Genomic DNA, 26,641 nt, shown 5'->3' with positions numbered 1-26,641 from the left:
CTATGGGAGAAAAACATCACGTTTCCATAATCAAAATGGCCGACGAGAAAAATTTAGAAACATGGCCGGGAACTACTGCAGAAATGGAACATTTTTCGAAGGCTGGTGATGGTATGAAAGCAACGACACTTATGGAGAATAAAGAGGAGAAGGGTATCTTTATCAAATAATTAAATCATTCCTAAATGAATGAACTTTTCTTTGAATAAACCGTAGTTTCAATTTCTAATAACGTGGCTGTGGACTGTGGTGATGAACGAATTTCTTGAAATACGAAGACGAGTCTATTTATGATGCACATGAAAATAAAATCCTTTGGGAACCGATAGCTTACCACATATGTGCATTGTTCGTCTAATTGTTTTCCTTTTAGTTTATAGTTTTTTACTAAGTGCACTCCAGTAGTGACTACTGACTAGCACAATAAAACCCAAATTTCTACTAAAAAAGAGTAAAGTGAACACTAGGAAGAAAAAAGAAAGCAATTTTCTCCTTAAGAATTTGTGGTCCTACTTTCTTCTATGAGAACATTTCAAACATGGCAAACAGTTTGATGAACATACTTTATTTTATTTCACATACTTATGTTGTGTTTTAGATTCATCAGTGGCCAATGGCAATGAACAGTCAGTCGAGGAAACTAATACTGCTGGTATGGAATAAAAATTCTCTACTTTATGTGTGTGGTGTAATCATTGCTGGTGAAGCTTAAGATTATACTTTAAAATTAATGGCTTCCGATACTCGGTTATTCTTCACTTAAACACACAATTCTTCCTGTACAGGATGTTTATACTTGTGTTTCATAAGATCTTATATAAACTAAATCATTTTTCTAGCATTTCCTTTAATGTTTTAAATTCTCAATGTAAAAGAAGACAAAATGGAAATGTTCACAAACAATGATGAAATGCAGGGAAAATAGCCCAGTATAAACAGCTCTTAAGACATTTCTCAAAGCTTTTGTTTTCAAAAATATTAACAAAAATGATGAATTACTCTCTCATTTGATTTTGAATATATGTGAACAAAGCTTTGATTTTAGTGCATTTAAACTTTTTGCTCAGCTAAAGCCATTTATCATCTTTGTTTATCAGTAACAGGCCTCTGAATTGACAAAAATGTGAATATGAATAAATTGTTTTCCATTTAAGGAGAGGTTAAGGAGGAAAAAGAACACAATAATGATGTAATGCCATCAAACATGGAATATACTGAAGGCATGTTGCGATAAAATTGAATAAATTGTCCCTTTAAAATTATTGTTTCTTCACGACTATTTTTTTAACAATACAGAAAAGCCAACCAAGGAAAAGTCAGAAGAAAACCTGGGATCAACAAAAGTAAGATGATTTTTTATTGAATTACTATTTAGATAGACATTAATTTCTAATCCCAACTTTTGGTCTAATATATACCTTGCATCAAAATGCCTCATTATAAGGAATGTCTTGTACATCATCGGATTTCAGATCTGAATTCAAAAGCCTGTAGTAGTAAAACAGTGTTCATTGATTTCCTTTGAAATGAATAGCATAAAATCCCCTAAAATATCTCAACTGTATCAGATGTTAATTTTTATACTTAAAGGAAGGTCATGGTGCGACAGTTGCAAAACATTATAATGAACACAAAGAGAACACTCGTGAGGAGAGAAAAACCTCACCAATTTTTTATCTCAGAAATTTCAATAACTGGGTGAAAAGTGTCTTGATCAATGAATTCGTAGAAAAGTACAAAAGGTTTACATAATCTTTCAGTTAGATAAAGTTCAACTGGGATTTCAAAATGTTGAATGTTTTTCTTCACTTAGGTAACTTTAAATATTTCTTGTTTTTGTAGAAATGCTTACCATAAGCTTTCTGTATTGGATCTTGCTTGTGGTAAAGGTGGAGATCTGTTAAAATGGCAAAAGGCCAGAATATCAAATCTGGTTTGTGCAGGTTAGTTGTTTCGTTTTCCTTTCCTTTACATATTTTATTTTCATTTCTGGAGTTCTGCTGACAGAGAGTATTATTTTTGACTTTAAGTTTTTTTTAAAGAATTTTAAAATATTTTAGATATTGCAGAAGTGTCTGTGAGACAATGTCAAAACAGATATAGTGATACAAAACATGGTCGAAACAATCGACGATACAACTCAAATCAGAGGATATTTGATGCTCAGTTCATCACAGCAGACTGTACCAAGGTAGATATCTCTTCAACACTTGTAAGATCTTATTGGTTAAGTTGTAAATAGCTTTCTTTGGAATATGTATTATTAAAGGAAAAGGCTTTGACACAAATGAAAGCTACAGCGTCATTATGAAAATGTATTTGATGTCCAATACATTTTCATCCCTTTTTCTTCTGCAAATTTTTCCTGCTCATTCACTTTGCTAATAACTGTTTCTTCGTTTGCGTTTGACATTGCATGATTTTAACTAACTACATTTGATCTCCAAATGTTTGTTTTCCATTTTGAAGCAAAAAATCAGTGAAAAGTTTAATAATCGCAATCGAAATGTGGAGTTTGATATGACCAGCTGTCAGTTTGCCCTCCATTATGCTTTCGAGTCCGTGGAGCAAGCGGAAAAGATGTTAGAAAATGCCTGCGAAAGACTCAAGCCAGGCGCATTCTTTATCGGAACCTTGCCTTGTTCAAATGAAATCATGTAAGTGATTATACGTGAAATGAATTTTACCGTTGTGGTGTTTCAACAAATTTCGTTTCAAACTCAACAAGTATGTAAATGTTTGTTTTAGCAAGAGACTTCGCGAGTCTAAAGGCATGTCGTTTGGAAATAGCTGTTACAACATCTCGTTCACAGAAAAGGAGAATTTTTCGTTATTTGGTCATAAATATAATTTTCATCTCGAGGGAGTCGTCGACTGTCCAGAGTTTCTTGTACACTTTCCCTTACTTGAAAAGTAAGTTTTTATCATTTTTTCTATCATTTCCACTATTCATTCCTTTAAAAACTTGTACACGATTGTATAGTTTGAAGATCTCACTATCAAAGAAAAGATAGAACGTTGAATTTAATCAATGTATTGATTGTCTTTTGATGTTTTTCATTCATATTCTGTATCCCATTTGTTTTGTTTTTTTTTAAGAATGGTGGAAAAGTTTGGTTTGACTTTAGAACTTGCTCAAGGATTTCATCAATTTTTCGAAATTCATAAGAACCACCCAGATTATAAATTTCTTTTGAACAGAATGAACGCGTTGGAGGTATGTTTTTCACTTATTTTGTGATCTGTTTCATTTTAAATCAATCATTTTTTGCTTTGCTCAAACAACAGTAAATAAATGGTATTTATCGACTTAGATGTCAGTATATACGTTGAAAAATACTTTCCTAGATCTAAATTTTGATCCATTTTTTCTAATGTGTTTGTCAACAATTTGTCACGTGATCATACTATAGTACTACGTTATCTTGCCATACCCTCTGAGATCATACTATAGTACTATGTTATCTTTGAATACCCTCTGAGATCATACTATAGTACTATGTTATCTTTAAACACCCTCTGAGATCATACTATAGTACTACGTTATCTTTAAATACCCTCTGAGATCATACTATAGTACTACGCTATCGTTAAATACCCTCAGAGATCATACTATAGTACTACGTTATCTTTAAATACCCTCTGAGATCATACTATAGTACTACGCTATCTTTAAATACCCTCTGAGATCATACTATAGTACTACGTTATCCTTAAATACCCTTTGAGATCATACTATAGTACTACGTTATCTTTAAATACCCTCTGAGATCATACTGTTATACTATGTTATTTTGACAGACATACCCTGCTAGATCAGGTGAGAAACTGCTATCTGAAAGTGAGGATGCATATACCGAAGTTAAAGAAGCCTTTGCAAAAATTGACGATGCTGGGAAGCAAAATATTTTGTGAGTTTAGTTTTTGCCGTATTTGTATTAATCATTTAACTTTCATGTACATGACTGTGTTTTATGTATTGCAGGGGACATTGAGTAAAGACGAATGGGAGGCCGCAGGTGTGTATGATAGTACATTTTTGGTTTACACTGCCCAAGTAACAAAAACAAGAAGAAATAATTATAACAAAGACAGATAAAAAAAAACACAGAACTAACTTTCATATCTCTGTCTTCATCTCATTTGTACATTTGTCTCAATAGCTGACGGGGAGGGGGGAGGAGTACAATACATCATTTGTTATCCCCGGTTATCCCTCTTGTCATTACATTAATATGTTTTCTCTCATCGTGGCAGGATGATCAACTTTGATTTATATATTGCTTATACAATTGCTTGGAATGTACGTGCGTTGTAAACTTGTTGACATAATCCAGTATAGTTATGTTAATTGGCCAATCAAATGGTTACGTTTTGTACGGAATGTATAGAGACTATAATTTTACAGCAGTGTTTGTTTATTCGATTCAGTTCATTTATTTGATCGGCCTGTTTACTATTTGACTTTGTTGTATTGTTGTTACCAAGTTTCCTTGAAAAATTCGCGATCAGAGTGAGTTTTGAAATGAATTTCCACTATAGCTAAATGCTATATCTAAGTTCTGATTTCGCATGATCTCTATCCACAGGACTTTACATGGTCTTTGCGTTTAAGAAATCGGAAAAACCAACGCCAGCTCAAAAAGATATTAGACAACCGTCAAACACGATTGACGACGTTAAAAAAGATGTTGATATGGGAGAAGAAGCGTGAAAGTACAACCGACGCTGAAAAAAGTCATTTGAACACGGACGTTAGCGTGGGAATGGAAGAACAGGTTAAAGAAGGTGAAAATTGTGGAGAGAACGGAAAGTTATCTGACAAATCACTGGATACCTTTGACAAGAAAATTGAACGCGGCGAGAAAAATGGAGATGCTGATAAAACAGACGACTTTATAGATAGTTCTTCTAAAGAGGGTGAGAATGAAACTGCCATTGAGGATGAATCGACCAAAGTGGCTGTAACTAGTAAAGATAGCCATGACAACGAAGTAGGTGACGTGAAAATAGATACCAAACACGAAGATGAAAGACAACCATCCTTGGAGACAGTCAATGAAAAGGCTGATGATCTCGTTCAAGCAAAACGAGAAACTAGAAAAAGGAAGTCCATTGGAGGCGATGATGATGATGATACAGAACCGCCACCGGAGAAAAAGAAAGCGTAAACATTCAACACAAACTTTCCACACATTTTACACCTCAAGACAATACAACATTGTTTCGTTGCGACGAGAAAGTCGCCCTAGTGAAAAAGGATCACGACATATTGTCATTAGCACAACTTTAGTATGACACAAATGTAGAGTAACGTACAATTGTTTTATACAGCCTTACGAAGGTGTTTCATTAATAAAACCTATTTGTTTTGCAATCGTTGGTTTTTTTTTGTAAGAACATCTTCGAATATCCATAATAACTACCATTAGTTCCTTTGATTTGTCTATTTTGCTTTCTCCTCGTTCTCTAGGTTCATGTTGCGCTATCTCTTGACGTCTATTGGCAACAAATCTCCCCATTTAGCATGGTGACGTACACATTTGTAGATATCACTGCACAAAAGACGGACACAAAAAATGTAAGAGTTTGATTTCTGGTCATAAGTGTTAAATACGTACGGGCATTTTATGAAACAAAATACCTGTCCTTGCGTTTTGTTAAAATTTTTTGCTCCAAGGTGCCTTTAAAACAAAAGAACGAAACTTTTATCTTCCTTGCAGGCGAAACATCGTGTACAACCCAAGCGCATGCGCCTTCTTACCATTTTTACTGCAATAGTCGCAAATGATGTGTTTTTCTCGCAAACGCACGGGACGCAACAAGCGAGCCCAGTTAAGATCTAGAAATACACACAATATTCTTAAACAGAAATGAAAATGACGAAGTAAATAACAGAACTAAGGCAACCTTGTTTATTTCGTTCTCCCTTACACAACACAACGTATGAGAACAATTCATTAAAGTAACCATATTTCTTCAAGTTTGTCGACTTCTACACAAAATGAGTGACGAAACATAAACATAGAACATTTTATGTCTAGTGAAAACCAAATAATTTGTTGTTAACATCATACTTGTGCATAAGACAGCTGTACACGTTGCTCGAAGTTGCAAGGATGGTCACGTGTGTTTGCATCCAATCTGGGACAGGCAAGATCGTGGGGACACTAAATGAACGGAAAAAAGGTTTTGCTTTTTTTTTTGTAAAGAATGCTCTTACGCACCCACTGGCTGTAGCATTATGTATAAGTTATAACATTAAGCTAAACCTGAATTGTTGTGATAGTTATTGTTTAGTTTAAACAATTATCAAGCTTACAGGTGAAAAAACAAAGCTTGGTTGTTCGTCCTCTGTACCAAACATGGCCTTTCGATTGTTCTTTAAAAATGGAGGAGACAATATAGAATAAGGGGAATAAACGATAGCAGAACTTAAAAGAATACGGGGGGTGAACGGTAGAATTTAAAGGAATGGGGAAGAGTAAAGTTTTCTTACAGTAACAAGGTCTCTAGCTTGCATCGTGACGTCAAACCCCTCGTTGTTTCCTTTATCGACAATGACCTGTGTAATAAATAACAGTAGTAATTTTCCCCTTAACGGGGGGGAGGAGGGATGTGGGGTTCGTGTTCCTTGAAAAGCAGCGAGAAACCTCCGTACCAAAAAATGATTTGTTTTTCGCCAAAGGTTATCGAGGATATCTTGTCTTGCTCGGGTAAATGGAATGTCAGTCAGAGAATACGATGCAACGACGACATCGTAAGTAACCTATAATAAACATTCATGATTATAAAAATTTGGTTTCCAGTAGCAAGCTAGTTTCCATACGAGTTCATCTAGATCTCCTGACTGACCCAGCTATGGATAAATAGGTTCTCAAGTCCGAATGGAACTTGATCAAATACAGTCGCGTAAACCGTTTTCATCTCAATGTTCTTTGTGAAAATAATTGATGTGAAACTTTCAGATACAATTTTTTACAGCGATTCGACAGACAAATAAAATGAATGAAAAGATCATATGTACTGTAAGTCAACAATACCTTGTGTGTGAAAGGAAGAAACTCCTTATAATATACTCTCGGTATGTAATGGGGTGTCCTGTATCCATCATTGTCTAAAATTTAAATTTAAACCGACCAGATACGTAATTTTTACATTATCTGAGATACATATTTTGTAGATGTAAATCGTCCAGGTTAGTGTGGTCCTGTGAAGGACTGATGGTGTTGATGTTGACTGACCTACAGACAACCTTAGCGGTAGTCATGTGATCTTTACCATCTACATCTAAAAAAGTGTGAGCTGCACAGTATTTGAATATCGAGAGTAAAAAATCAAAAAGTAGCTAAAAAGCAGAGCTTTAAGCGCTAACTGTTTTATCCAAAGAAATAATGACTACGGTTAACGGTGTTTGAAATGAGCAAAAAATAATTTTTTGTCGTTATCTTTAAACTTCATTACTTCGTAACAGTTGTTCGGCCATATCGTTCATATCACGCGAAACGTCGACACATTGATAAATCTTTATTGAATCCTTCCAGATTTTATGCGCTGCCCTATAAAAATCACAATTTACACAAAGGTTCCAGATGTTCAACCATTTCATTCTGTAGAGTGGATAATGAAAATTATGAGTTAATATATATATATATATATACCAGGTGGCGGTGCCAGCTCCTGATCCGAAATCCAAAATAGTTTCTGGTTTGAAATCTTTGCATCTTCTAGCGATCTAAAATCATTCTCTTTCTTGTAAGTAAAAATTGTTCTGATGTTAAAGGTTGTTTCAAGACAAAGCTAACGTTTTACGACTATCAATAAGACAAATTTTTGTTGAAATCCGAACCAGCATGTATATAATCATTAACCTTCACCAACATTGAACAAAAACATAAATTACCTCATGCAGTACTCTTAATGTCGCTCCGTAAGTCGCCGGAGCTCGGTCGGCAATGAATGCTGCGCATTCTCTTCTCTGATATCTAACAATACACATGTAAGGAGAGAATGATTTTCACTCAACAGAGCGTGCACTGCAACATAAACCATGACAGTGAATACATGATTTTTAGTTCTACTTTTATACCTTATTGTTTTGTACTCTTGAATTTTTGGTTTTTTGGTTAAGTGATGATTGATCTTCTTATTCGCAGATGTTGATTGTGAAGTTTCTTGTACAGCTTCGTTTGTCTTTTCGCTCGATGCTTCTTTCTTCTGTTCATCCACATGTTCTGAAAAAAATTAAAATCTTTCGTACATTACGGCATCGTCCTTTCTCTGTTGACAACGGCGAAGCCAACCTTGAACTTCCTTTCTGTAGGCCTTAGCCTCTTTATACTTTGTCCAAGTTCTTTCTGTTGGCCTTCCTCTGTTTTGCAAATGCTTTGAAAGCTGTATGGCGTCTTCAATCAAGTGCTTTTTTGGAAAGTCTATCACATGAAAAGATATGTATTGGAAAAATGTTCGGTACGCAGCGTACCTATTTTTACGTAATGAAATTAACACAATATTTTATGTTTTTTCAGTTAATAGAATATTTCTACTTTGTAGGTATTTGTTGATGCTGTTCTCCAGCTGCTTGGGAAGATTTACTATTCCTAAATGATAGATGCCAGGTGTGTTTTTGTCATGCTTCATGAAGCCATCATCGACTTTCCTATATCCCCATTTATCTGATGATTTACTCTTTTGTTCGATTGTGCGATTACCATGACTATGATGTGTACATTGCTGAAAAAAAACCTAAAGATGTTAGTCAACAAGGCTGTGGTTCATAAACTTGTATAATATCTAATGTTCATAATCATCAAATACAAAAAATTATATTTTCATCAGTTATGGCAAGCTAATAGCCAAAAGGTGAAGCAAATACTTGCCAAAAAATCCAACTATCTATTGCATCAACTTTTTAATGTATGTACTGTAGTAAAATTGAAAAGGTCAACCTTACCTTAAGAGGGATTGCATTTCTACAAATCTTAACACCAAATCTATGAATACGAGAAGTTCTTGTACAAAGAAAATGAGAAACCATTATAAATAATAATCACATATTGAAATATTTAATAATAACACACAGAAATAGTTCAATTGGAAATATTTTATAACAGCTTTTATTAGACCAAAAAGATTTATTATAGTTGAGCTTCCACTAACAAAAATTAACATTCATGATCACGTTGTGCCAGTTTTTAAATTATTTTTTTATTAAATGGATCAAAAACTATTTATTTGTAAAATATTGTGGGGACTATTTTTTCTATTAGTTAGTTTTCAAAAAGCTGCTTTAAATGAGTCGAACAAAAATATTTGAGTCTTGTCAAATGAATAAAATCCAAATTTCATTGATGTTTTTCCCGGAAGCCTCGTTTTCGCGTGGCGGTGATTACGAAAACCCTCGATGTCAAAAGTTTCGTGAAACCTTGAACATGGCTTTTAAAGACAGTTTACCTATTTAACTGTTTATTCTTGTGCTTTATGAAGATGGCCGTTCATTCACATCAACATTTAGGAGATAATATTTCGGCTGGTAGCGATGGTGAACTTGAAGGCTCTGTTGCATTCAGCGACATTTCATTTCCGTCTCATGTCAGTGATTTGGAGTCGTTTCACTCCGACTTTGATATCAGTATGAGTTCAAGAGCGAGTATGTCTGTTGGTGAGGAAAACAGAAAAGCACAAATGTCTAGAGTTGATGAAAAGCCGAAACTGGACACAGGGTATTTAATATTCTTGCCTTAACTTAATGTTTTATGACAGTAAAAATGACGAAGGATCTTTGCTATTGCAGTATCTGAAGTGAAGGGTCATGGCTGATTTTATTTTGTGTGGCTTTTTTACTTTTTGTTGTCCCATACATGTAAATTGATCAACAACACATTTGTCAATGTCTTAGGCATCTTTTGCATTGTTGTTGAGCTTGAGTTGTTGACTATCTATCACAGTCAGTTTTTGCACAAGCACTAGTAATTTTTCTCTCACAGTGACTTGCAATCGCCACCTGTGGAGAAAATGTCAGAAAACATAGAAGTCGTTCTTGCTGCTCTTAAAGCTGCCACTCTGCAAGGTGCAGTGTTTTGTTAAGCTGTTTTTTTGGACATTTTCATGATTATTTGTTTTGTATAATGACCAATATCATTTGCCAGATTCTTGCAGTGATAGATCTACAAGCAGTTGTCACTCAAATTTCAATAGTTCAAGGTTTATAAGCAAGGAATCATTTCCCGAAAGTGTTTTAGCCAATACCTCCGATAGGTAAGATTTGAACTTACTTGGATATACCTTTGTTCATTGGAAGTAAATCTTTATCTCATGACTGTAGCTTGTTGAATAAAGACAACGAATCCATCGAGGAAGTACTTCCTTCAGAAAAAATTGCCTCAGAAAAATCTGATATTGCTATTGTTAAACCTAACTTGACTTCAAGACTATCAGAGAAATTTTTTGCTCCAAGTCAAACTCCTGAAAATGGCAAGCATCTTGTTGATGAGTACTGCGAAAAGCTTGACCGAAGTCCATGGTCATTTAGTGGTGATAGCTTGATGTTACAAACACCAAGAGCACACCCTGACGTCTCCAATGTATTATCAAAGGTATTTGTCTTTTTGCTTAAAGTAAGATAATAAACCTTATATGTCTTTTGGTAAACCTTATGTAAACTAAACCATCCATGGATAGTTGGTACAGTTTGATTTTTCTATCTTATGGTTGATGTTATCAAAAAGTACAAGGTGTCCTTCATGGTAAAATCACTATATTAAATACTATAAGTACAAGTGAATCCTAAGGTACCCCTTTCTGGTAAAATCACTATATTAAATACTATAAGTACTAGTGAATCCTAAGGTACCCCTTTCTGGTAAAATCACTATATTAAATACTATAAGTACTAGTGAATCATAAAGTACCCCTTCCCAGTAAAATCACTATATTAAATACTGTAAGCACTAGTGAATCATAAAGTACTCCTTCCTGGTAAAATCACTATATTAAATACTATAAGTACTAGTGAATCATAAAGTACCCCTTCCTGGCAAAATCACTATATTAAATACTATAAGTACTAGTGAATCCTAAAGTACCCCTTCCTGGTAAAATCACTATATTAAATACTATAAGTACTAGTGAATCATAAAGTACCCTTCCTGGTAAAATCACTATATTAAATACTATAAGTACTAGTGAATCATAAAGTACCCTTCCTGGTAAAATCACTACATTAAATACTATAAGTACTAGTGAATCATAAAGTACCCCTTCCTGGTAAAATCACTATATTAAATACTATAAGTACTAGTGAATCATAAAGTACCCTTCCTGGTAAAATCACTATATTAAATACTATAAGTACTAGTGAATCATAAAGTACCCCTTCCTGGTAAAATCACTACATTAAATACTATAAGTACTAGTGAATCATAAAGTACCCCTTCCTGGTAAAATCACAATATTAAATACTATAAGTACTAGTGAATCATAAAGTACCGGAATTGATAGAAGTTTATTCAAGGACATACATATTTACAACAACCACATTTAATGCAAACAGTATCATGCCACTCTAGACTAGTGATGGTAAAATCTGCTTTGAAAGCAACGAGACAAAACCATCATCTTCGTCTACACCAATTGATTCCACCAGTTTGCTGAAGAGACAGACTTTCTTGGTAAGGAGACAGACATGTTTGGCAGCGACACAAAGCAGCCATCATATACGGGTTCAACATTTGATGAAAAACCATTGTCAAAGAAGAATGGCAACTGGAGTGTTGGTTGTGAAGCTCGTAATCCCTTTGATGGCAGTCTTTATGAGGTATACTAAACACAAGCAAATAAACACACAACACATGTGGCTGTTAATGTATTAAAAATGACATGTATAGACAGATTCGAGATGGCGAAACTGACAGTGCAATATTTTGTATATACGTAGCTCTCTTACAAAATCTGGCATCGTTAATTAGACATCTTTAAATTATAACTTAGTACGTAGTATTTATTACATCATGCCCAAACTTTACATCTGTTTGACTTGGAAGTTTTATGTTCATTTTTATATTTGAACGTGGTTCTTTACTATTTTTCTTATTGTGCACATTTTATAAAGATGATAAGTTTTAAATAAAAACAGACGTGTTTCAACATCTCATGATGCTATCTTCTTTATAAGTAATATTACGACTTACGATTAATGCTTTTTCGGCATTTTGTACCTTCTTATGTACACAAAACCTACATTCTATATTTTCTTATTGTGTAGTTTCAGGGCCCACTTGATGGGAAAACTGTTTGGGAAGGTACTTTTTTATTTTTAAAATGAATTTGTTTGTGATTATACGTATCACATCAATAGCTACGTATACTGTTGTTTTTGTAGAAAGTGGTGCTCTTTTTGGAAATGATTTTGAAGCGGGCGAATTCATGTCTTCGGGTAAATCTTCGACGTTCCTTGTTATCTATGTACATGTATGTACATGTATGTTTATTTATGTACGTGGAATTTTACTCATATATATTTATTTGTTTCTATAGAGGATGCTGCTAAGCTTCTCGATGAAGATCAGAAAAAGTTCGAAGAAAGTCATCAATTTGATAAACAGGTTGATGTTGTCAGTATCCTGTAGTGTTGATATTGTTTATACTGTCGCTCAAGACATTTTTTAATAAAGAAGTGCGGGGTTTTTTTAAAGTTATTTCTTGACCAGGACGCGATGATCGAAGATGGCATCTCCTTCACCTCTTACATTCTACCCAATGATCATGGACGTAGATCTCTATCGGTGGTCGGTATTAACGATCCTGATAACAAAGGAGAAGTTAGAATATCATTTGGTGATTTCTTTGCGGCAAAAACTGAAGAACTGGGACGACTAGGGGAAGATAATGGAAACAAGCCAAGGGTAATTTTGGGGTATATTTTCTATCGTTACGTCATTGCTGGATGTTTACGTACTAACTATAGCTTACTCATTCTCATACGGTAAGGATATTTCCAATGTGTAAACGTCGTTCATTCTACTTTTGTGATCTGACTTGTCATCGTAATCGTGGGTGGGATTTTCGTGACCATCTGGATCAAACACTTCTTTCAATCAGTGATCACTACATAGTCCATCCTTCTTGATGGGACAAAAATCTTTGCACGTGAACAATGGATTGAAGACGGGGATTTCTCTTAGGGTTTTGCTTACTTTTGACGTATATTGAGAATGAAATTTGTTCTTCATCGATAGAATCTTTCTATCTTAAAGCGAGTGGTATTTTTCATATCTCTGCTTTTTCATCATTCGTTGAAGCATTGAAGTCAATTCCTCATTCATTTATAACATTTTTCGAAAGTTTGCTGTCATTGATCTCTCCCCTCAATTTGTTTGTCAGCGAAATCTCCGCGCTAATGTAAACATCATTTTTTGTATTTTTCTTTTTCAGCCTCGTTTTAACGAAACGCAAAGTTTGGCTGTATCTCCTCCTGTCCAACGACCAAAACCTTTGTATAGACCTTCGTTGCCTGAAGGCGGCAACAGTGTCATTACCCCGCAGAACCCCGATGAAACTAGAGAAAAAACTGGGACACCCGACCATTCTGAGGAGGGGACACACGATTTCATGACGGTTAGGTCATCGCCTTACGGAGCCGAGGCCGATGTAAAGAAGAATGAAGAAGAGCGGGAACATAACGTTGCCGTGGAAACATCGAAAACAGGAAAAATTTTCATTGAAAATAAGAAAGATGAAAATGCTTCTTCAAATGTTCAAAAAAGAACCTCAAAACCTCGACGACGACCGTCCACAAATCAAAATGCTCATGTTTCACTTTCAAAAACTTATGGTGTTGAATTGAATAACTCTGCTTTGGCTGCTTTGAAGTTTTGCAATTCAAGTGAAGGCTCAAAACTTGCCGAAATGTCCACTAAAGACCTCAAATCTCTTTCGAAAACGTTAGCCATGGCAAATGTTGAAGACGAAAATGAAATATACAAGGTTCTTGTTCAATTTCTTCAAAGTAAAGGAGCTTCTCAAAATGATGTTATCCAAAAGAAGAGGCAACCTTTACCTGATGTTTCTGAGATGGACTCAAATGATGGATCAAAAAATCTTACAGACAAAACAAGAGATAGTGATGGTGCACTTGCATTTTATCATAGTGACACTAGCTGTGAAATATCTCCGACCGAGCCAAAGTTTCGTAGCATGTCCTCTATGTCTTCTCCACCTTTGGATACGTCATCACCAAAAAGTAATGACAAATCTATCGAGGATAACAGTGAAAAACACCCTCCGGAAATGGCAGTCACTATATCCGCATCGGATGTTGGGGTTCACTCCATTTCTAACTCGAACACTTGTGTTGTATCAAACACGAAAGAGTCAAGCACTGCTCTTCCTATACCGACTAAACATTCAGTTCCAACAACAAACTCTGTTAGTCAAGTCACAGTAACATTATCTTCCATCTCATCGTTTCAATCAAGGACAGTACCTCCACCATCAATTGTAGCGTCATCAACTCCACCATTACACATGGTGAACATTCACAATCTTACTCCTCGTATGGTTGTCGATGCACCTTTAACCACCTTAACCGGAAGTGTTACTCCACTCACGTTCAATCAGCATGGTATTCCGTCTACATCCTATCAACAACTAGCAAATGGGTATAATAACAATCAGCCGCTAACTTGTAGGACATCCAATCAGCCACATCACTCTAATGTATCCTCAACTTTACAAGGATCTTATCCCATCACAATCCAAGGCTGTCCTTCTCAAATCAAAATGCCCCATCCTTTGGATAGGAATCCTCCAGTTGAACCTCGATATTTGATCAATCCCTCCATATCCACATACAACCAGCAATTGGGGTACAATTACCAGCATTCACAAGAATTTTATGGAAGAAGTGGCCGGTCAGTTTCAACATCGAGTCTGCCAATAGCCCAAATGAATCAGGTGCCAAGCGCTGAAATGCTTCAAACACAAGGAAAACGATTAGATCACATGAACAGTCATCCCGCTTTATTGGGAATAACCAACGCTAGTGTAACCACAGGAGACAGAAATCCCACATTCATACACAATTTTCTTCCAACAAGTTATGGAATGTCCATCCCTCTGAAGATCTGACGAGACAAGGATACAGTTCGCCCGTACTAAGTGAGCCGCCATTTACATACGTCCCATCGAATTCCGGTTTTCACAGTGGTCAATCTTCTGGCAATATTTATGTCCAGAACTATCCTGTCTTTGAACCCGGACGAATGAAAGATAATTATGCAGTCGACGATTTTCCCGTTGGTAACAATGATTGTAATAATGAACAATATCTTCGTCAGCATTCGGGTTCACAAAATTTTCAAGAAGCCATTGTTGCGTCCAAATATTCAGGCATCTCCAAGACTTCAGTCGCTGGTAATATACATCATGAAGTCGATGCGCACACGAAGATTGTGAGGTCGTCAACAAATAGTCAGGTACGTAGGAAATTGCCGTACTTTATAAATAAAGCTTAAATGGGGGGGAGGGGAGGGTACATTAAATTTTAAGGTTGAGTTTTCTTAGACGATAAAAAGTTAACTGCGTTTTTAAGGGCTCACTTGAGATAGGTATCACTCTAAATATTATATAATCCTAGAATTTTTTTTCCCATTTATCTTTTGTTTTGCATAGGGTGAAGTAGTAAACAGGAGAACAGAAAGGACAAATTGTCAAATACAAATGGTCATTCCTCCTCAACTTGATTTCCCTGGTGTTCTGTGCGTTGGCATCTCGGCGCAAATTGATCTTCCTGTTTATAATCCAACGTTAAGATGGATACGATGCACTTCCGAGATAATCTCTTGTATTGTCAATGGTGTAAAGGTAGGTTAGAGAGAGACTAGTGGTTAAAGATGGAAGATCAGTTACGGTTAGGCATGTTACAAATGACTTTGGGAATGTGTTTTATTGACATTATAGTGTAAACGGATTTCGATTTTTAAATTTTAAAATTCAGGTGCCTTCCGAACAATGTCCATTCTCCGCACAATCAAGAATAATGGTTGGACCAAAGTTGACGGAAAATATTAAAGTAAGATTCACAGAATCAGTGACGTAGCCGCACAAATGATCGCGCTATTTTAATTTCACATCATTAGCAATATTCTTTTCCTTAGAAGTCTTTTCTTACTGTCAGTAAACACCTAAATATATACATACATAGCACGACCAAACTTGTGGGCTGGCTACGACGTTGCACAGAATATCCATGTTGCTGCTGTTGTTTTTTTACTCCAATCACTGGTGTTTTCATTACAATAATTCATACTAAAGTGAATGGTTTGAACCCGGGAGTATCGTTACATGTTTTTAAATGTAGATTGTCCAGGTTGGTATAGAGTCATCATCATTTTGACTCTGAAGATGACTACCGCTAAGGTTGTCGAAACGTAAGTCAACAACAACAAAAACAGTCCTTCTCAGGACTATACCGACCTGGATGATCTACATTTACAAACATGTAATACGTTATGCTATACGTCATGTAACATTTCAGATCGATTTCGTATGTGTTACTGCCGGTGCCTGCATGGCCGATATGAAGATTTCATCCACTCCTGTTGGTGCTGACGACGAGGCCTCCGTGTCATTTGTTAGCTTGCAAGGTTTTTCCGAAGAGCCAAAACTCGAGGTATTTCGACAGTTTGATCATACATGATGTACTTCGGGTGTGTTGTGATTGAATTACCCTTTTCTTGTCACGATTTTATTTTAGATCATTGCCGATGAAATGCAAGTGTTGGATTTTGGTGAAGTACATCACGATTGTAACAGATTGAAGCCATTTAAGATCGTCAACAAAGGAATGTCCACTGTGCCTTTAAAAATGCGAATATGTTCATCCGTAAGTAGAATTCATAAAATGGAGTAAATACAAGCAGGCAAAGTAGGCAATGCACAACCACAGAATAGACATCTAACAGAAGGACCACTCGGCTAAAATCGTGGCGCATTTTTTCATTGCGCATGCGTGACTTCCCAGCAAGATACTTTCACAAAATCATTATGGAATAGTATTGCACGAGAATACTATTTTACTAATAATTCACGTTTAAAGCAAAAGTTTGCCGAAATTTTTACAAAATGTTATCAATCTCGAAGGCTCCATGCTTTTGTAGTGCAAAACGATATATTTGTAAAAACATCTATATTTTCTATTGCGATCTAGCGGAAGTATCTTGCTGGAAGGCGTGTCTCCTTAGAATTTCCTTCAGAAAGTAGAGGACATGAACATCAAAGGTTCCGACACGAGTGGACCTTCTGTTAAGATATCTGTTCTGTGGCACAACCATAGACATTACACCGTTAGAAAAAGAAAAATTGCTTGCACGTAAACCTAGACCGTGTTCTGTGCCCGATTATTGTTCAGTTTTCTTGCCCCCCACTTGGCACTACATTTTAACAAGATTGATAAGTAGGATATATCATAGAAAGTGTAAATTCATCGCATAAGTCGCCTTGCGCATGCGCATAGCTATCTTAAGTATTAGGCTTACGGTAATGATTTTTAGCTCATTGCAAAGAGCTCGACGAGAGCTTTAAGATGAGTTAAAAATCATCGCCGTATCTTCAATAGTTTAGAAAGCAGTGCGCTTGCGCAGAAATCGCGTTGCGCAAGGTTTTATTGACAACGTGTTTTCTTTTCCATGAAATCAATGGATTTTCACCTCATGATGCATGAATCAAAATTCAATGTGAGCTAATGATGAAATGAAATAAATATATGAAACATTTAAGATTGCTTCAAATAACGAGTTTAAAGGCAGTGTTTTTTAAACTTTGTGCTATCCTTGGATCACCAGTTTTTTACTTCTTGTATCCTTTGTTGTTGCAGAACTCTTACCCTGGATTATTCACGTTCTCTAAAGCCAACTCTTCCGACAACATCTCTGATCTTGTGCTGGAAAATACGACATTGAAATGCCTTGCACCTGCTTTCAATAATATGGTAAGTCCTTAACCTTGATCTTAGATGGTAGGTGTGCCATTAAACACCATTGGTATTGTATAGTATCCTGAGTTTTTACTGTGTTTTTCAAATTCTGTACAATTTAGAGTATGAAAACACCATTGGTATTGTATAGTATCCTGAGTTTTTACTGTGTTTTTCAAATTCTGTACAATTTAGAGTATGAAAACTGAATCAGTTGTCATTTGGATTGAAGTTTGTGGAAAGAATCATCATTGTGAGTGTAGGCACTGGTCTTTATACCCATTTGACTTTTTTCAAGCATTTAATAAGCAAAAGATATTTACTGTGTTTGCGCAGGCTCATGCAAACCGAGGAGACCTTTGGGAGAACTAGAGAGGAGATCAGTGCAAGCCCGAGACCGAAGGTCGAGGGTTGCACATGCTCGAGAGTTCTCACAAACGTCTCCGAGGTTTGCAAACATGAAAAACATCCTTTATTTCTTTTATAAAATAAAATAATGCGAAAAAGACAAACATTTTAATTTTTTCTCTAAAATGTATTCATGATCGATTTGCAAATTCTCTTTGACTGATTGATTGTTTTGATTGATTTGATTGGTTGAGCTCATACGTGTTTTGCACAGGCTAATGCAGACACAGCTCTAGACCAATCACCGCACGCGTTTCATTGTGTTTATTTTATAATGGCTTATGAAAACTTCGGAGACGTTTGAGAAACTGTCGAGCAGGTGTAAACCTGCACTTATTTGCTCTCTAGTTCTCCTAAAGGTCTCCTCGGTTTGTATAATTTTGTGTAAACACACTAAACATCTTATTTCTTAAATAACAGATATCCGTTTATTTTATAGTTGAGAAGTCGGATGATCCTGTTGTTGTAAGTGCGGGTGTAAATATCCAACTTGACACAGAAAAAGTTGCTAAAATACTGGGGAATGTTCAACTTTCTGTTGCAATGGGCTTTACTAACATCAAAATACCAGTGGCATTTCAGGCAAGTTTTACATGGCAATTTCTACCGTAGTGTGTTAAAATCATTTCATCAAAGAGCAACATGTTTGTATGAGCAAAGAAAATGGCACTTAATATATTCTTATTTCATCAGATGGCGATGTGTCTATCAACGTCGGTCGGCAAAAAAGTCACGCGAGAATTTCCCTTCACTAATGCTGGTAACATCAGTGCTCATGTGGAACTGACCGTACCCAAACATCTGGATGTATTTACAGTCGCGCCTAATAAATTCATAGTTAAACCTGGCATGGTATGTAATGACTTTACGTACTTCTATGTAAAGGAATGTAGTTGATTAAGAATGCAACTGTTGAATGTTTTTTCTACACGATTTTCAAAGGCTGTCATGGTGAAAGTTGCCTTCATTCCAAAGCTCAAAGACACTTATGAAAGGTAACGATAGAAACCTCGATGTTCGTATGCATACAGTTAAGGACTTTGATATAAACACTTTGAGAAATGATTAATCTGTTTTTTACATGTTTAGTGTGATTGAAGTTTTTGAACCAGATAACAACAAATGTTATGAGGTGTTACTTCGAGGCTCAGCTGTTGAACCCGAGCCGAAGACTGAGTACAGGTATTATATTAATGTCTTTAAAATCATCGTCATTTCTCTTTAGTTTCATCCGTGTTCTTTCATTGTATAGGTTGCCTTTGTTATGTAACAAATCCTGGCTGTGTTGGACTGGTGTTGCACTGGGAAATGCATCGTATGAACTTTGTTTACTTGACTTTACTTGATTTTACGTGTGTGTATGTGGTGGTACGTATGTGTTTGTTTACAGGCATCAAAGAATATTCTTATTAAATGAATCATCTGAGGAAACGATATATTTTCAAGCAAGAATATCCGGAGATCATCCCGATTTTGAGGTGCATAATTATTCAATACAAAACTTTTCTTCACCACTCAAGTTGCCAATTTTTACTGTTCGTATTCATCCAGATACAACGCATGCGATCTGAATTCTCAAAAGAGAGTAAGTCGACGGAGGATTTCGTTCTTAGACCAAAGGTAAAGCGTAATCATTTAGTAATCGTTAAATGTCCCATAACCATCCTGTTCTTCTTGGGCACTGAAATGTCCCTCAAGCATCCTGTTCCTGCCTTTGGCACTTTATATGTTCCTCGACCTCCCTCTTCTTGCTTTCGCACTTAAAATGTCCCTCAACCATCCTGTTCTTCCCTGGGCACTTAAATGTCTAGACGTCCCCGGACATGAGAACGACTACCTTTGTTTCCATTTGAATATTTTGAGTTGTTATTGCGTACAACATATGGTTATGTTGATTGCGTCCATGACTCTCTGAGTTGCTTTGTGATACGTGTCATGTACGTAGATGGTATACTTTGATAATTTACTAAATCATTCCTTCATATTTTCATCAGGAGAGAATGCCCATCTATATTCTCTTCGTTCCATCCTCACGTTGTATAGTTGAAAGTGCTTTGGTCCTGAAACCAAATCGTGGTGTCAAATTTCAGGTTGGTCGATGCATAGTTTTAATGAAAACATGTATAGGATACTTACATCAAACTTCCACTGTCTATTCACACATGTCTTGTTAACATGTTCTATATTTTACATGAAACTGGTTTGACTTGCTTTGTATAGTTTCAATGAAAACATGTATAGGATACTTACATCAAGCTGCCACTGTCTATTCACACATATCTTGTTGACATGTTCTATATTTTACATGAAACTGGTTTGACTTGCTTTGTATAGTTTTGATGAAAACATGTATAGGATACTTACATCAAGCTGCCACTGTCTATTCACACATATCTTGTTAACATGTTCTATATTTTACATCAAACTGGTTTGACTTGCTTTGCATAGTTTTAATGAAAACATGTATAGGATACTTACATCAAACTGCCACTGTCTATTCACACATATCTTGTTAACATGTTCTATATTTTACATCAAACTGGTTTGACTTGCTTTGCTTCCTGGGCAACTCTCAACTATCCTAGTTTCAAAGACCCCAGAGCAAACATAAAATTTTTTGTGGTGAACATTTTTGTTAGGTTCCTTTATATGCATATGGGGGTCGAAGTGCTCTTAATTTTTTGAATCTAAAAACTTCATCAAATGGCTACGATGCTTTTTTGGGAGAGGTACGTGTACAAATATGCACTGCAAATTATGTTTGAAACGGAGATTAACTCATATTCTCTCCTGACTGTATGTCATTATTTTATGTAGGTCTCACTTGGTCGTCGTAACATCTTGAAATTAACTGTGAAAAACACTGGTTGTAGAGCTGCTTTTATTAAGGCTGTTCCTTACGCAGGTGAGGGTGAGAAGAGATTTGTTTTTTGTAGTGTGTTTTAAGATGTTTATGTGTTTAGTAGAAAATATACATTGATAATGCTGCTAGCTCACGGTGTTTTAAACGTGAAGTTAGGGTATGTTGTTATGTGTGATGGGAAGGACGGTTATAGGAACATTAGCTTTTCTTGAACAATTATTTTGTTTACTTTTTGTGTTTTCTGATAAGATAAAAATCACTCTACATAAGAGAGGCTTTGACTTTCGCTTGTGTTTTTTTTGTGGTTTGACTTTCATTTGTTTTCCATTTGAAATAGATTTTCAAATCCGCCTGCGTTACGATCAAACTCATCTCAGTATTGTACCCAGTGAGTTTGTACTGCCAGAGAGATCCTCAAAAGTAGGTTATGCCATCAACCGTTAGATTTGCTATTCTGATCTTTTTAGCCATTTTAATCTACTATTTATTAAAGTAAATGGTTTGAACTCGGGAGTATCGTTACATGTTAAGAACCGATAACAAACACGGCTAACCTGACGTTTACTCCTCATTTGACTTTGAAGATGACTACCGCTAAGGTTGTCGAAACGTCAGTCAACAACAACAAGAACAGTCCTTCTCAGGACTATACTAACCTGGACGATCTACATTTACAAACATGCTACTATTTATTTTCATGTCTCTCACCAGTAGTGTAGCCAGCTCGATAATTGTTGGGGGGGTGGGTGGTAATATTCATATATTTATGTTTTGTCCTATTAAGTTCCTTTGAAATCAATTGTTTTCTGTGGATTATAATATTTACGTATATATGAATATTGCCTCTCTCCCCAAATTATCAAGGCCAGCTACGTCACTGTCTCTCACAGGAAAGATGTCATTCTACGACCAGTAGTAAGACTATGATCTCATTGTTATAATATCTACAAGCATCTTTTACAGGAGCTAGTACTGGTGTATCAGCCATTACAACACGATGCTGTAGCGTGTCAGCAGAAGATGAAAAGAGTCGCGGATATCCTCTTTTATCACGGAGATGAAGTTTTAAGACGCTGGTTCAGGAGGCAAGTTGTTATAAATGTTATGTTTACATCGATAATATTACTCTTTATATTTGTATTACAATGAGTTTTTTGTATTGCATTCATCACAGGAATGGGAAATCGCAACCGGAATTTGGTGGAAGAGGTTCAGAGAATTTTTTAAAACATGACGACATTCAGTTTGATAAAATTTTTCAAGACGAAAATTGTATCGCCGAAGGTTTGCCGTAAAATACATAACTTTACTAGAATTGAACTTTTTTAATGATTTCTCAGAGGTGTTCGTATTTTTGTATTTTTCTATTAATTTCGTTATATTTAATTCTAGATATCAATTTTCCCGATTTGGAGAACTCTGAGCAAATATTTGATAGTCATATCTCACAAACGTTCATTCATCTCTTTGGTGGGGAGGAAAAACAAGGGATGGATAATTTAACCGATGGTGTTGTCATGGCTACTCCACGAAAACGTGACATCGAGCCGGAGACTGGGGCTAGTGTTGCTAATAAAAATTTGAAAACAGCAGAGATAAAGAAAACAACCAGCAAGTGCTTCGTTTTCTACTAATTTTTCGTCCTTATCCTAAAAATATGTTTTTCGATATTTAATTTTTGACTTTCAACACATTTTTCTAATGATTCCTTCACATGTTTAAAACAATCGCTGTTTTTATATATAGGTAAGGTGGAAACTAATGCGTGGTCATTGATACCGGAGCAACTGAGCTTACAAGTTAACAGTTCAGGTGACATAGGACTTAGACGTATTAACCAGTTTCATGAACAACTTCCACTTTGAATTTTCTTCTTTTCCGCGACAGCTTCAACCGATTCTACAAAGAAAATTCAATTGCTCAACTTCTCAGAAAGACCTCTGGAGTAAGCATATTTAAGGAAAACATAGCATCTAGTGAAGACGATTTTGTTTTGTGTTTTAATTTATTGTTCTCGTAACATAGCTTCGAGTTCATTTGGCCTGCTCATTGTGTTGCTGTAACACCACACGCTGGAACAATTCCACCCAAGTATACTTCAATTTTTGTAATATTTGCTGTGGCGTAGTCAGCCTGGAAATTTTGGTTTTGCTTTGCAAATTTTTCTGTGTTCACTCGTTGTAGCAACAATTTATTTCCAAAGAAATGACAAAGACAATGGTCTACAATATGCATAGCAGGATCGAAACTTGCGCCTGGCTACGGCACTGAATACTTATATGTTGCCATATCTATGTTTCATGATATAATCTTTTAGGAGTCAAAGTATCATCAATATTAGTGCCTGGGCAACCATTTTGAAGTCCGGTGTCATTTTACCGTGGTCTGGTACAGCCTACGTTAACTGTGATGGAATTAAAAAGGTGAAAATACATTTAAACGTTTTCAATGTTTTTTTTCTATTTGTCTTTCTTTTCTTTTCCCTTATTCCATTCACTATCTTATCTTTTTCTTCTGGCATCTTTACCATTCAATGTTCTCTCTCTTCTCTCCTGTCTTTGCTCTCACCACTTTCATCTTTACCATTCAATGTTCTCTCTCTTCTCTCCTGTCTTTCTCACCACTTTCATCTTTTTTCTCCTTCTCTCTGTCTTCTCTCACTTTCATCTTTCCTTCTTTCTTTCATCTTTTCATTCTCTCTTTTCTTTCTCTTCCTCTCTTCTCCTTCTTTCTCTCCACTTTCATCTTTACCATTCAATGTTCTCTCTCTGTCTTTTATTTCCATTCAATGTTCTCTCTCTTCTCTCCTGTCTTTGCTCTCACCGCATTTATCTCTTTCTTCTTTTCCCCCTATTTTTTAACTGTTAATGTTTTATCACATTAAACAACAGGCCATAGCTATCCAAATTCACAATACTCTCGTCAACGATAACTCTCCTGCTCCAAGTGTTATAAATAAACCGCTGACCATAGAGATGCAGTCGAGAGAAGATCGAAAATCTTCGAGATTATCACAAACTTGCACTGCGTTTGTAAAGCCCATGAAACAGGTCCAGCTATTGAGCATAACGCCGACTCTCATTGATTTTGCAGAAGTTGAAGTCAATAAAGCCTCTTGTGAGTATTTTTCTTCTATTTGTACAATACTATAATGAAGCTTTGAAATTTAAATCTACATGCCTTTTTAAGAAGCGATTGCCCATTTCGTCTAATTTTACAGTTCAAAGCAGAACGAACGCATGCAGAAGAATTATATACGAAACAAATATTCTTATTACAGTTTTACTGTTTACTTAAATTTCCATTAATACCTCAGTAACGCTTACTGGATTTGACTTGAGCTCATCTGGGTGTAAATTTTTGCCATTAGAAATGCTAAATTGAGACAAAATCTTTCTTTGCGTGGTTTATTTTTCTTTATTATGGTTGTTGATCATCCAATGTTTTTTTAGTTTCATCCGTTACGATTGAAAATATCTCGGCTTCGTCTCTAAGATGGAAAATATCTTCGTTTGCACCGGCTTATGCCAAGGTGTGTTCTCATTTCATAGTATAGTTGTATCACAAAACGTTTAAAATCTTTTTCTTTGATGTTAGATGTCTGGCACAGACGAAGAATTGCTTCGTGCCAACTATCCAGTGTTTAATTTTTCCGTACAAAGTGGCTTTATACGACCAAATCAGATAGTGAAGGTGGGTCAAACATATTCACAATATACATTTGATAGATAACACTGCTCTGTTGAATTTATAAATGATCTATGTATGTCGTCATGGTTTTCCAGGTTGACATCGAGTTTCGTGCTAGAGATGCTGGTGATTATTGTCAAATATGGGATTGCCAGGTAATGTTTTTATCAACATTATTACTTTTTAAAGCTCTGGAGAAAGACAACGTTACACTACATTTGTTTACATTGAAGACATTGCCAGGTAATGTTTTTGTCAACATTATTACTTTTGAAATCTCTGGACAAAGACAACGTTACGCTACATTTGTTTACATTGAAGACATTGCTAGGTAATGTTTTTATCAACATTACTACTTTTGAAAGCTCTGGAGAAAGACAACATTTCAATACATTTGTTTACATTGAAGACAGACGTCGTTAGATTACTTCTGATAATTTTGGAGAAAGACAGCATTAGATTACTTCCGCTAACATCGGAAACAGGAGACTTAAGATTATTCTGCAAATCTTGAGATAGTCGTTTATTGTTTATTTATATGGGGTTTTTTTAGACGAACCCAGAAAGTCCTTTGACATCAACGAAAATCAAATTTGAGTTATCGGGAAAGGTAATTCTCAGTTTAATGTCTTCTAGTTCATCCTCACATTAAATATTCCGTTGACTTGAACTTATTCATAAATAAAGATTTATTCTATGATAGCTAAAGATGCCTAGTATGTCATGAAAGGTATTGACACGAGGTATATCATATGAAAATTTTGTAGGCTGTAATAAAGAAAAAAATACTAGGAAAAGTCGAAAAGGACAAGGAAAAAAGGTCAAATGTTGCACTGGTGTCGAAGCGAGGCTCTTTACCAGAGATACCATCCAAAGACGTGTAAGGAAGATCAGTTAATGCTAATATGTAGATGTTTTACTGTTCATTTTTTCCCTTTGGTGTTTGGCGATTAAAACTCTTAATCGACTTATTAAACCTCTGTTGTTTTTATCTTTGTAGCAAGACATCCGATAATGGAAAGCCGAAACTTTATTTTCGATGGGAGAGTATCAAGTTCCCTGACACAGCTGTCGGACAAACTAGTGTAGCGGAGTTGAAACTTTGCAATAAATCATCAAATATCCACCAAGTATGGACTTGTGTTTATTAGTATCTTTTCTTTTTAAATCGTCGACCATATGGCGATATTTATCCTTGTACAATATCATGCCATCCTATTATATCCTATCTTATCCTACCTTATCCTATTATAGTTTAGGATAACACAACCATCTCTTCCATTCTACCTAAAATCGACGACTTTAAAGTCAAAGTGAGTTTTTCATATGTATTGCAAATTACGACTGTTCAGTTATGGGGAGTGCATTAGCGTGACTACCTACCTTGCGGTTATTGTTCTTATTTTTATCTGTTTTCTAGACCATCGTTTTATATGAAGATTCCCGCTTATTTTTCACCACAACAGGCCGGCAAGTATTATGAATCCAAGGTGATATTTGAAAATTTGGAATCATCTCAGCACACGCTCGCAGTAACGTTGCGTGGAAACAGTGTGTAGATCATTATTATTATTATAATTACCGGAAATATGCAGTTTGTAAAAGCGAAAGTGGAAGTTAGGGAGATATATGATTCCCAAGAAACTTAAAATGATAGTATCGTCATTGTAGATGTCGACGTTTTCAAACTTTGCTGCATCATCTGCCAT

At 35.7% G+C, this 26,641-nt stretch overlaps 6 protein-coding genes and 1 long non-coding RNA gene across 7 annotated transcripts; 6 read left to right on the top strand and 1 right to left on the bottom strand.

The window, feature by feature from the left end:
* Nucleotides 1-2: 2 nt before the first annotated feature.
* On the top strand, nucleotides 3-5,377 carry LOC124437364 (mRNA cap guanine-N7 methyltransferase-like). The gene is made up of 13 exons (XM_046987342.1): nucleotides 3-153; nucleotides 599-652; nucleotides 1,155-1,220; nucleotides 1,297-1,343; nucleotides 1,591-1,742; nucleotides 1,843-1,943; nucleotides 2,061-2,191; nucleotides 2,470-2,657; nucleotides 2,749-2,913; nucleotides 3,100-3,217; nucleotides 3,802-3,911; nucleotides 3,986-4,019; nucleotides 4,590-5,377. Exons 1-12 carry the CDS (start codon nucleotides 3-5, stop codon nucleotides 3,993-3,995), a joined length of 1,293 nt encoding a protein of 430 aa, XP_046843298.1. The 3' UTR covers nucleotides 3,996-4,019; nucleotides 4,590-5,377.
* On the top strand, nucleotides 4,689-5,171 carry LOC124437141 (topoisomerase 1-associated factor 1-like). The gene has a single exon (XM_046987153.1). It carries the CDS (start codon nucleotides 4,689-4,691, stop codon nucleotides 5,169-5,171), a length of 483 nt encoding a protein of 160 aa, XP_046843109.1.
* Nucleotides 5,273-9,133, bottom strand: LOC124437362 (methyltransferase-like protein 17, mitochondrial). The gene is made up of 16 exons (XM_046987338.1): nucleotides 8,954-9,133; nucleotides 8,547-8,733; nucleotides 8,304-8,432; nucleotides 8,090-8,234; nucleotides 7,904-7,985; nucleotides 7,662-7,735; nucleotides 7,465-7,559; nucleotides 7,044-7,117; nucleotides 6,662-6,769; nucleotides 6,500-6,565; nucleotides 6,323-6,382; nucleotides 6,078-6,170; nucleotides 5,911-5,995; nucleotides 5,765-5,842; nucleotides 5,645-5,684; nucleotides 5,273-5,555 (listed from the first exon to the last, which is right to left on the bottom strand). The coding sequence occupies exons 1-16, from the start codon at nucleotides 9,035-9,037 to the stop codon at nucleotides 5,486-5,488; spliced, it is 1,470 nt and encodes a 489-aa protein (XP_046843294.1). The 5' UTR covers nucleotides 9,038-9,133; the 3' UTR covers nucleotides 5,273-5,485.
* LOC124437377 lies at nucleotides 6,104-8,233 on the top strand. The gene is made up of 5 exons (XR_006945668.1): nucleotides 6,104-6,189; nucleotides 6,689-6,760; nucleotides 6,985-7,084; nucleotides 7,665-7,755; nucleotides 8,157-8,233. It is a non-coding gene; the product is annotated as an uncharacterized LOC124437377 (long non-coding RNA).
* Nucleotides 9,134-10,376: 1,243 nt separating the features above from the next.
* On the top strand, nucleotides 10,377-15,126 carry LOC124437361. The gene is made up of 7 exons (XM_046987337.1): nucleotides 10,377-10,595; nucleotides 11,568-11,815; nucleotides 12,263-12,299; nucleotides 12,380-12,433; nucleotides 12,535-12,602; nucleotides 12,708-12,902; nucleotides 13,432-15,126. Exons 2-7 carry the CDS (start codon nucleotides 11,684-11,686, stop codon nucleotides 15,124-15,126), a joined length of 2,181 nt encoding a protein of 726 aa, XP_046843293.1. The 5' UTR covers nucleotides 10,377-10,595; nucleotides 11,568-11,683.
* Nucleotides 15,127-15,260: 134 nt separating this feature from the next.
* LOC124437140 (centrosomal protein of 192 kDa-like) lies at nucleotides 15,261-22,876 on the top strand. Its single transcript, XM_046987152.1, has 21 exons — nucleotides 15,261-15,473; nucleotides 15,670-15,861; nucleotides 15,995-16,069; nucleotides 16,535-16,669; nucleotides 16,754-16,882; nucleotides 17,873-17,986; nucleotides 18,167-18,224; nucleotides 18,819-18,961; nucleotides 19,073-19,231; nucleotides 19,322-19,374; nucleotides 19,469-19,561; nucleotides 19,632-19,694; nucleotides 19,770-19,857; nucleotides 19,931-19,999; nucleotides 20,374-20,469; nucleotides 21,019-21,108; nucleotides 21,197-21,284; nucleotides 21,580-21,662; nucleotides 22,206-22,327; nucleotides 22,417-22,526; nucleotides 22,635-22,876. Exons 1-21 carry the CDS (start codon nucleotides 15,261-15,263, stop codon nucleotides 22,874-22,876), a joined length of 2,415 nt encoding a protein of 804 aa, XP_046843108.1.
* Nucleotides 22,877-22,967: 91 nt separating this feature from the next.
* Nucleotides 22,968-26,502, top strand: LOC124437366 (centrosomal protein of 192 kDa-like). The gene is made up of 13 exons (XM_046987344.1): nucleotides 22,968-23,054; nucleotides 23,130-23,187; nucleotides 23,268-23,333; nucleotides 23,560-23,665; nucleotides 24,134-24,359; nucleotides 24,695-24,774; nucleotides 24,840-24,935; nucleotides 25,028-25,087; nucleotides 25,486-25,542; nucleotides 25,700-25,812; nucleotides 25,933-26,062; nucleotides 26,187-26,245; nucleotides 26,353-26,502. The coding sequence occupies exons 5-13, from the start codon at nucleotides 24,218-24,220 to the stop codon at nucleotides 26,489-26,491; spliced, it is 876 nt and encodes a 291-aa protein (XP_046843300.1). The 5' UTR covers nucleotides 22,968-23,054; nucleotides 23,130-23,187; nucleotides 23,268-23,333; nucleotides 23,560-23,665; nucleotides 24,134-24,217; the 3' UTR covers nucleotides 26,492-26,502.
* Nucleotides 26,503-26,641: the final 139 nt, after the last annotated feature.

This window comes from Xenia sp. Carnegie-2017, unplaced genomic scaffold (assembly GCF_021976095.1).
Source record: "Xenia sp. Carnegie-2017 unplaced genomic scaffold, XeniaSp_v1 HiC_scaffold_16, whole genome shotgun sequence".
NCBI classification, from domain to species: Eukaryota; Metazoa; Cnidaria; class Anthozoa; order Malacalcyonacea; family Xeniidae; genus Xenia; species Xenia sp. Carnegie-2017.
Note: the sequence above shows the minus strand (reverse complement) of the source record. Positions and strands in the feature narration are given on the sequence as shown.

Excerpts from the sequence above, each read along its gene's own strand:
- LOC124437362 (XM_046987338.1), bottom strand. The coding sequence starts at position 9,037 with ATGGTTTCTCATTTTCTTTGTACAAGAACTTCTCGTATTCATAGATTT. Across the intron at positions 7,736-7,903 it reads CATTAAGAGTACTGCATGAG|ATCGCTAGAAGATGCAAAGA; the intron begins GTAATTTATGTT and ends GAATGATTTTAG. Across the intron at positions 7,560-7,661 it reads GGAGCTGGCACCGCCACCTG|GGCAGCGCATAAAATCTGGA; the intron begins GTATATATATAT and ends TGATTTTTATAG.
- LOC124437364 (XM_046987342.1), top strand. The coding sequence starts at position 3 with ATGGGAGAAAAACATCACGTTTCCATAATCAAAATGGCCGACGAGAAA. Across the intron at positions 653-1,154 it reads CGAGGAAACTAATACTGCTG|GAGAGGTTAAGGAGGAAAAA; the intron begins GTATGGAATAAA and ends TTTCCATTTAAG. Across the intron at positions 1,221-1,296 it reads AAACATGGAATATACTGAAG|AAAAGCCAACCAAGGAAAAG; the intron begins GCATGTTGCGAT and ends TTAACAATACAG.
- LOC124437140 (XM_046987152.1), top strand. The coding sequence starts at position 15,261 with ATGAAAGATAATTATGCAGTCGACGATTTTCCCGTTGGTAACAATGAT. Across the intron at positions 17,987-18,166 it reads CACCTGCTTTCAATAATATG|AGTATGAAAACTGAATCAGT; the intron begins GTAAGTCCTTAA and ends TGTACAATTTAG. Across the intron at positions 20,000-20,373 it reads ATTTCGTTCTTAGACCAAAG|GAGAGAATGCCCATCTATAT; the intron begins GTAAAGCGTAAT and ends TATTTTCATCAG.
- LOC124437361 (XM_046987337.1), top strand. The coding sequence starts at position 11,684 with ATGTTTGGCAGCGACACAAAGCAGCCATCATATACGGGTTCAACATTT. Across the intron at positions 12,434-12,534 it reads GGGCGAATTCATGTCTTCGG|AGGATGCTGCTAAGCTTCTC; the intron begins GTAAATCTTCGA and ends TTGTTTCTATAG. Across the intron at positions 12,603-12,707 it reads GTCATCAATTTGATAAACAG|GACGCGATGATCGAAGATGG; the intron begins GTTGATGTTGTC and ends TTTCTTGACCAG.
- LOC124437141 (XM_046987153.1), top strand. The coding sequence starts at position 4,689 with ATGTTGATATGGGAGAAGAAGCGTGAAAGTACAACCGACGCTGAAAAA.
- LOC124437366 (XM_046987344.1), top strand. The coding sequence starts at position 24,218 with ATGCAGTCGAGAGAAGATCGAAAATCTTCGAGATTATCACAAACTTGC. Across the intron at positions 24,936-25,027 it reads GACCAAATCAGATAGTGAAG|GTTGACATCGAGTTTCGTGC; the intron begins GTGGGTCAAACA and ends ATGGTTTTCCAG. Across the intron at positions 25,088-25,485 it reads GTCAAATATGGGATTGCCAG|ACGAACCCAGAAAGTCCTTT; the intron begins GTAATGTTTTTA and ends GGGTTTTTTTAG.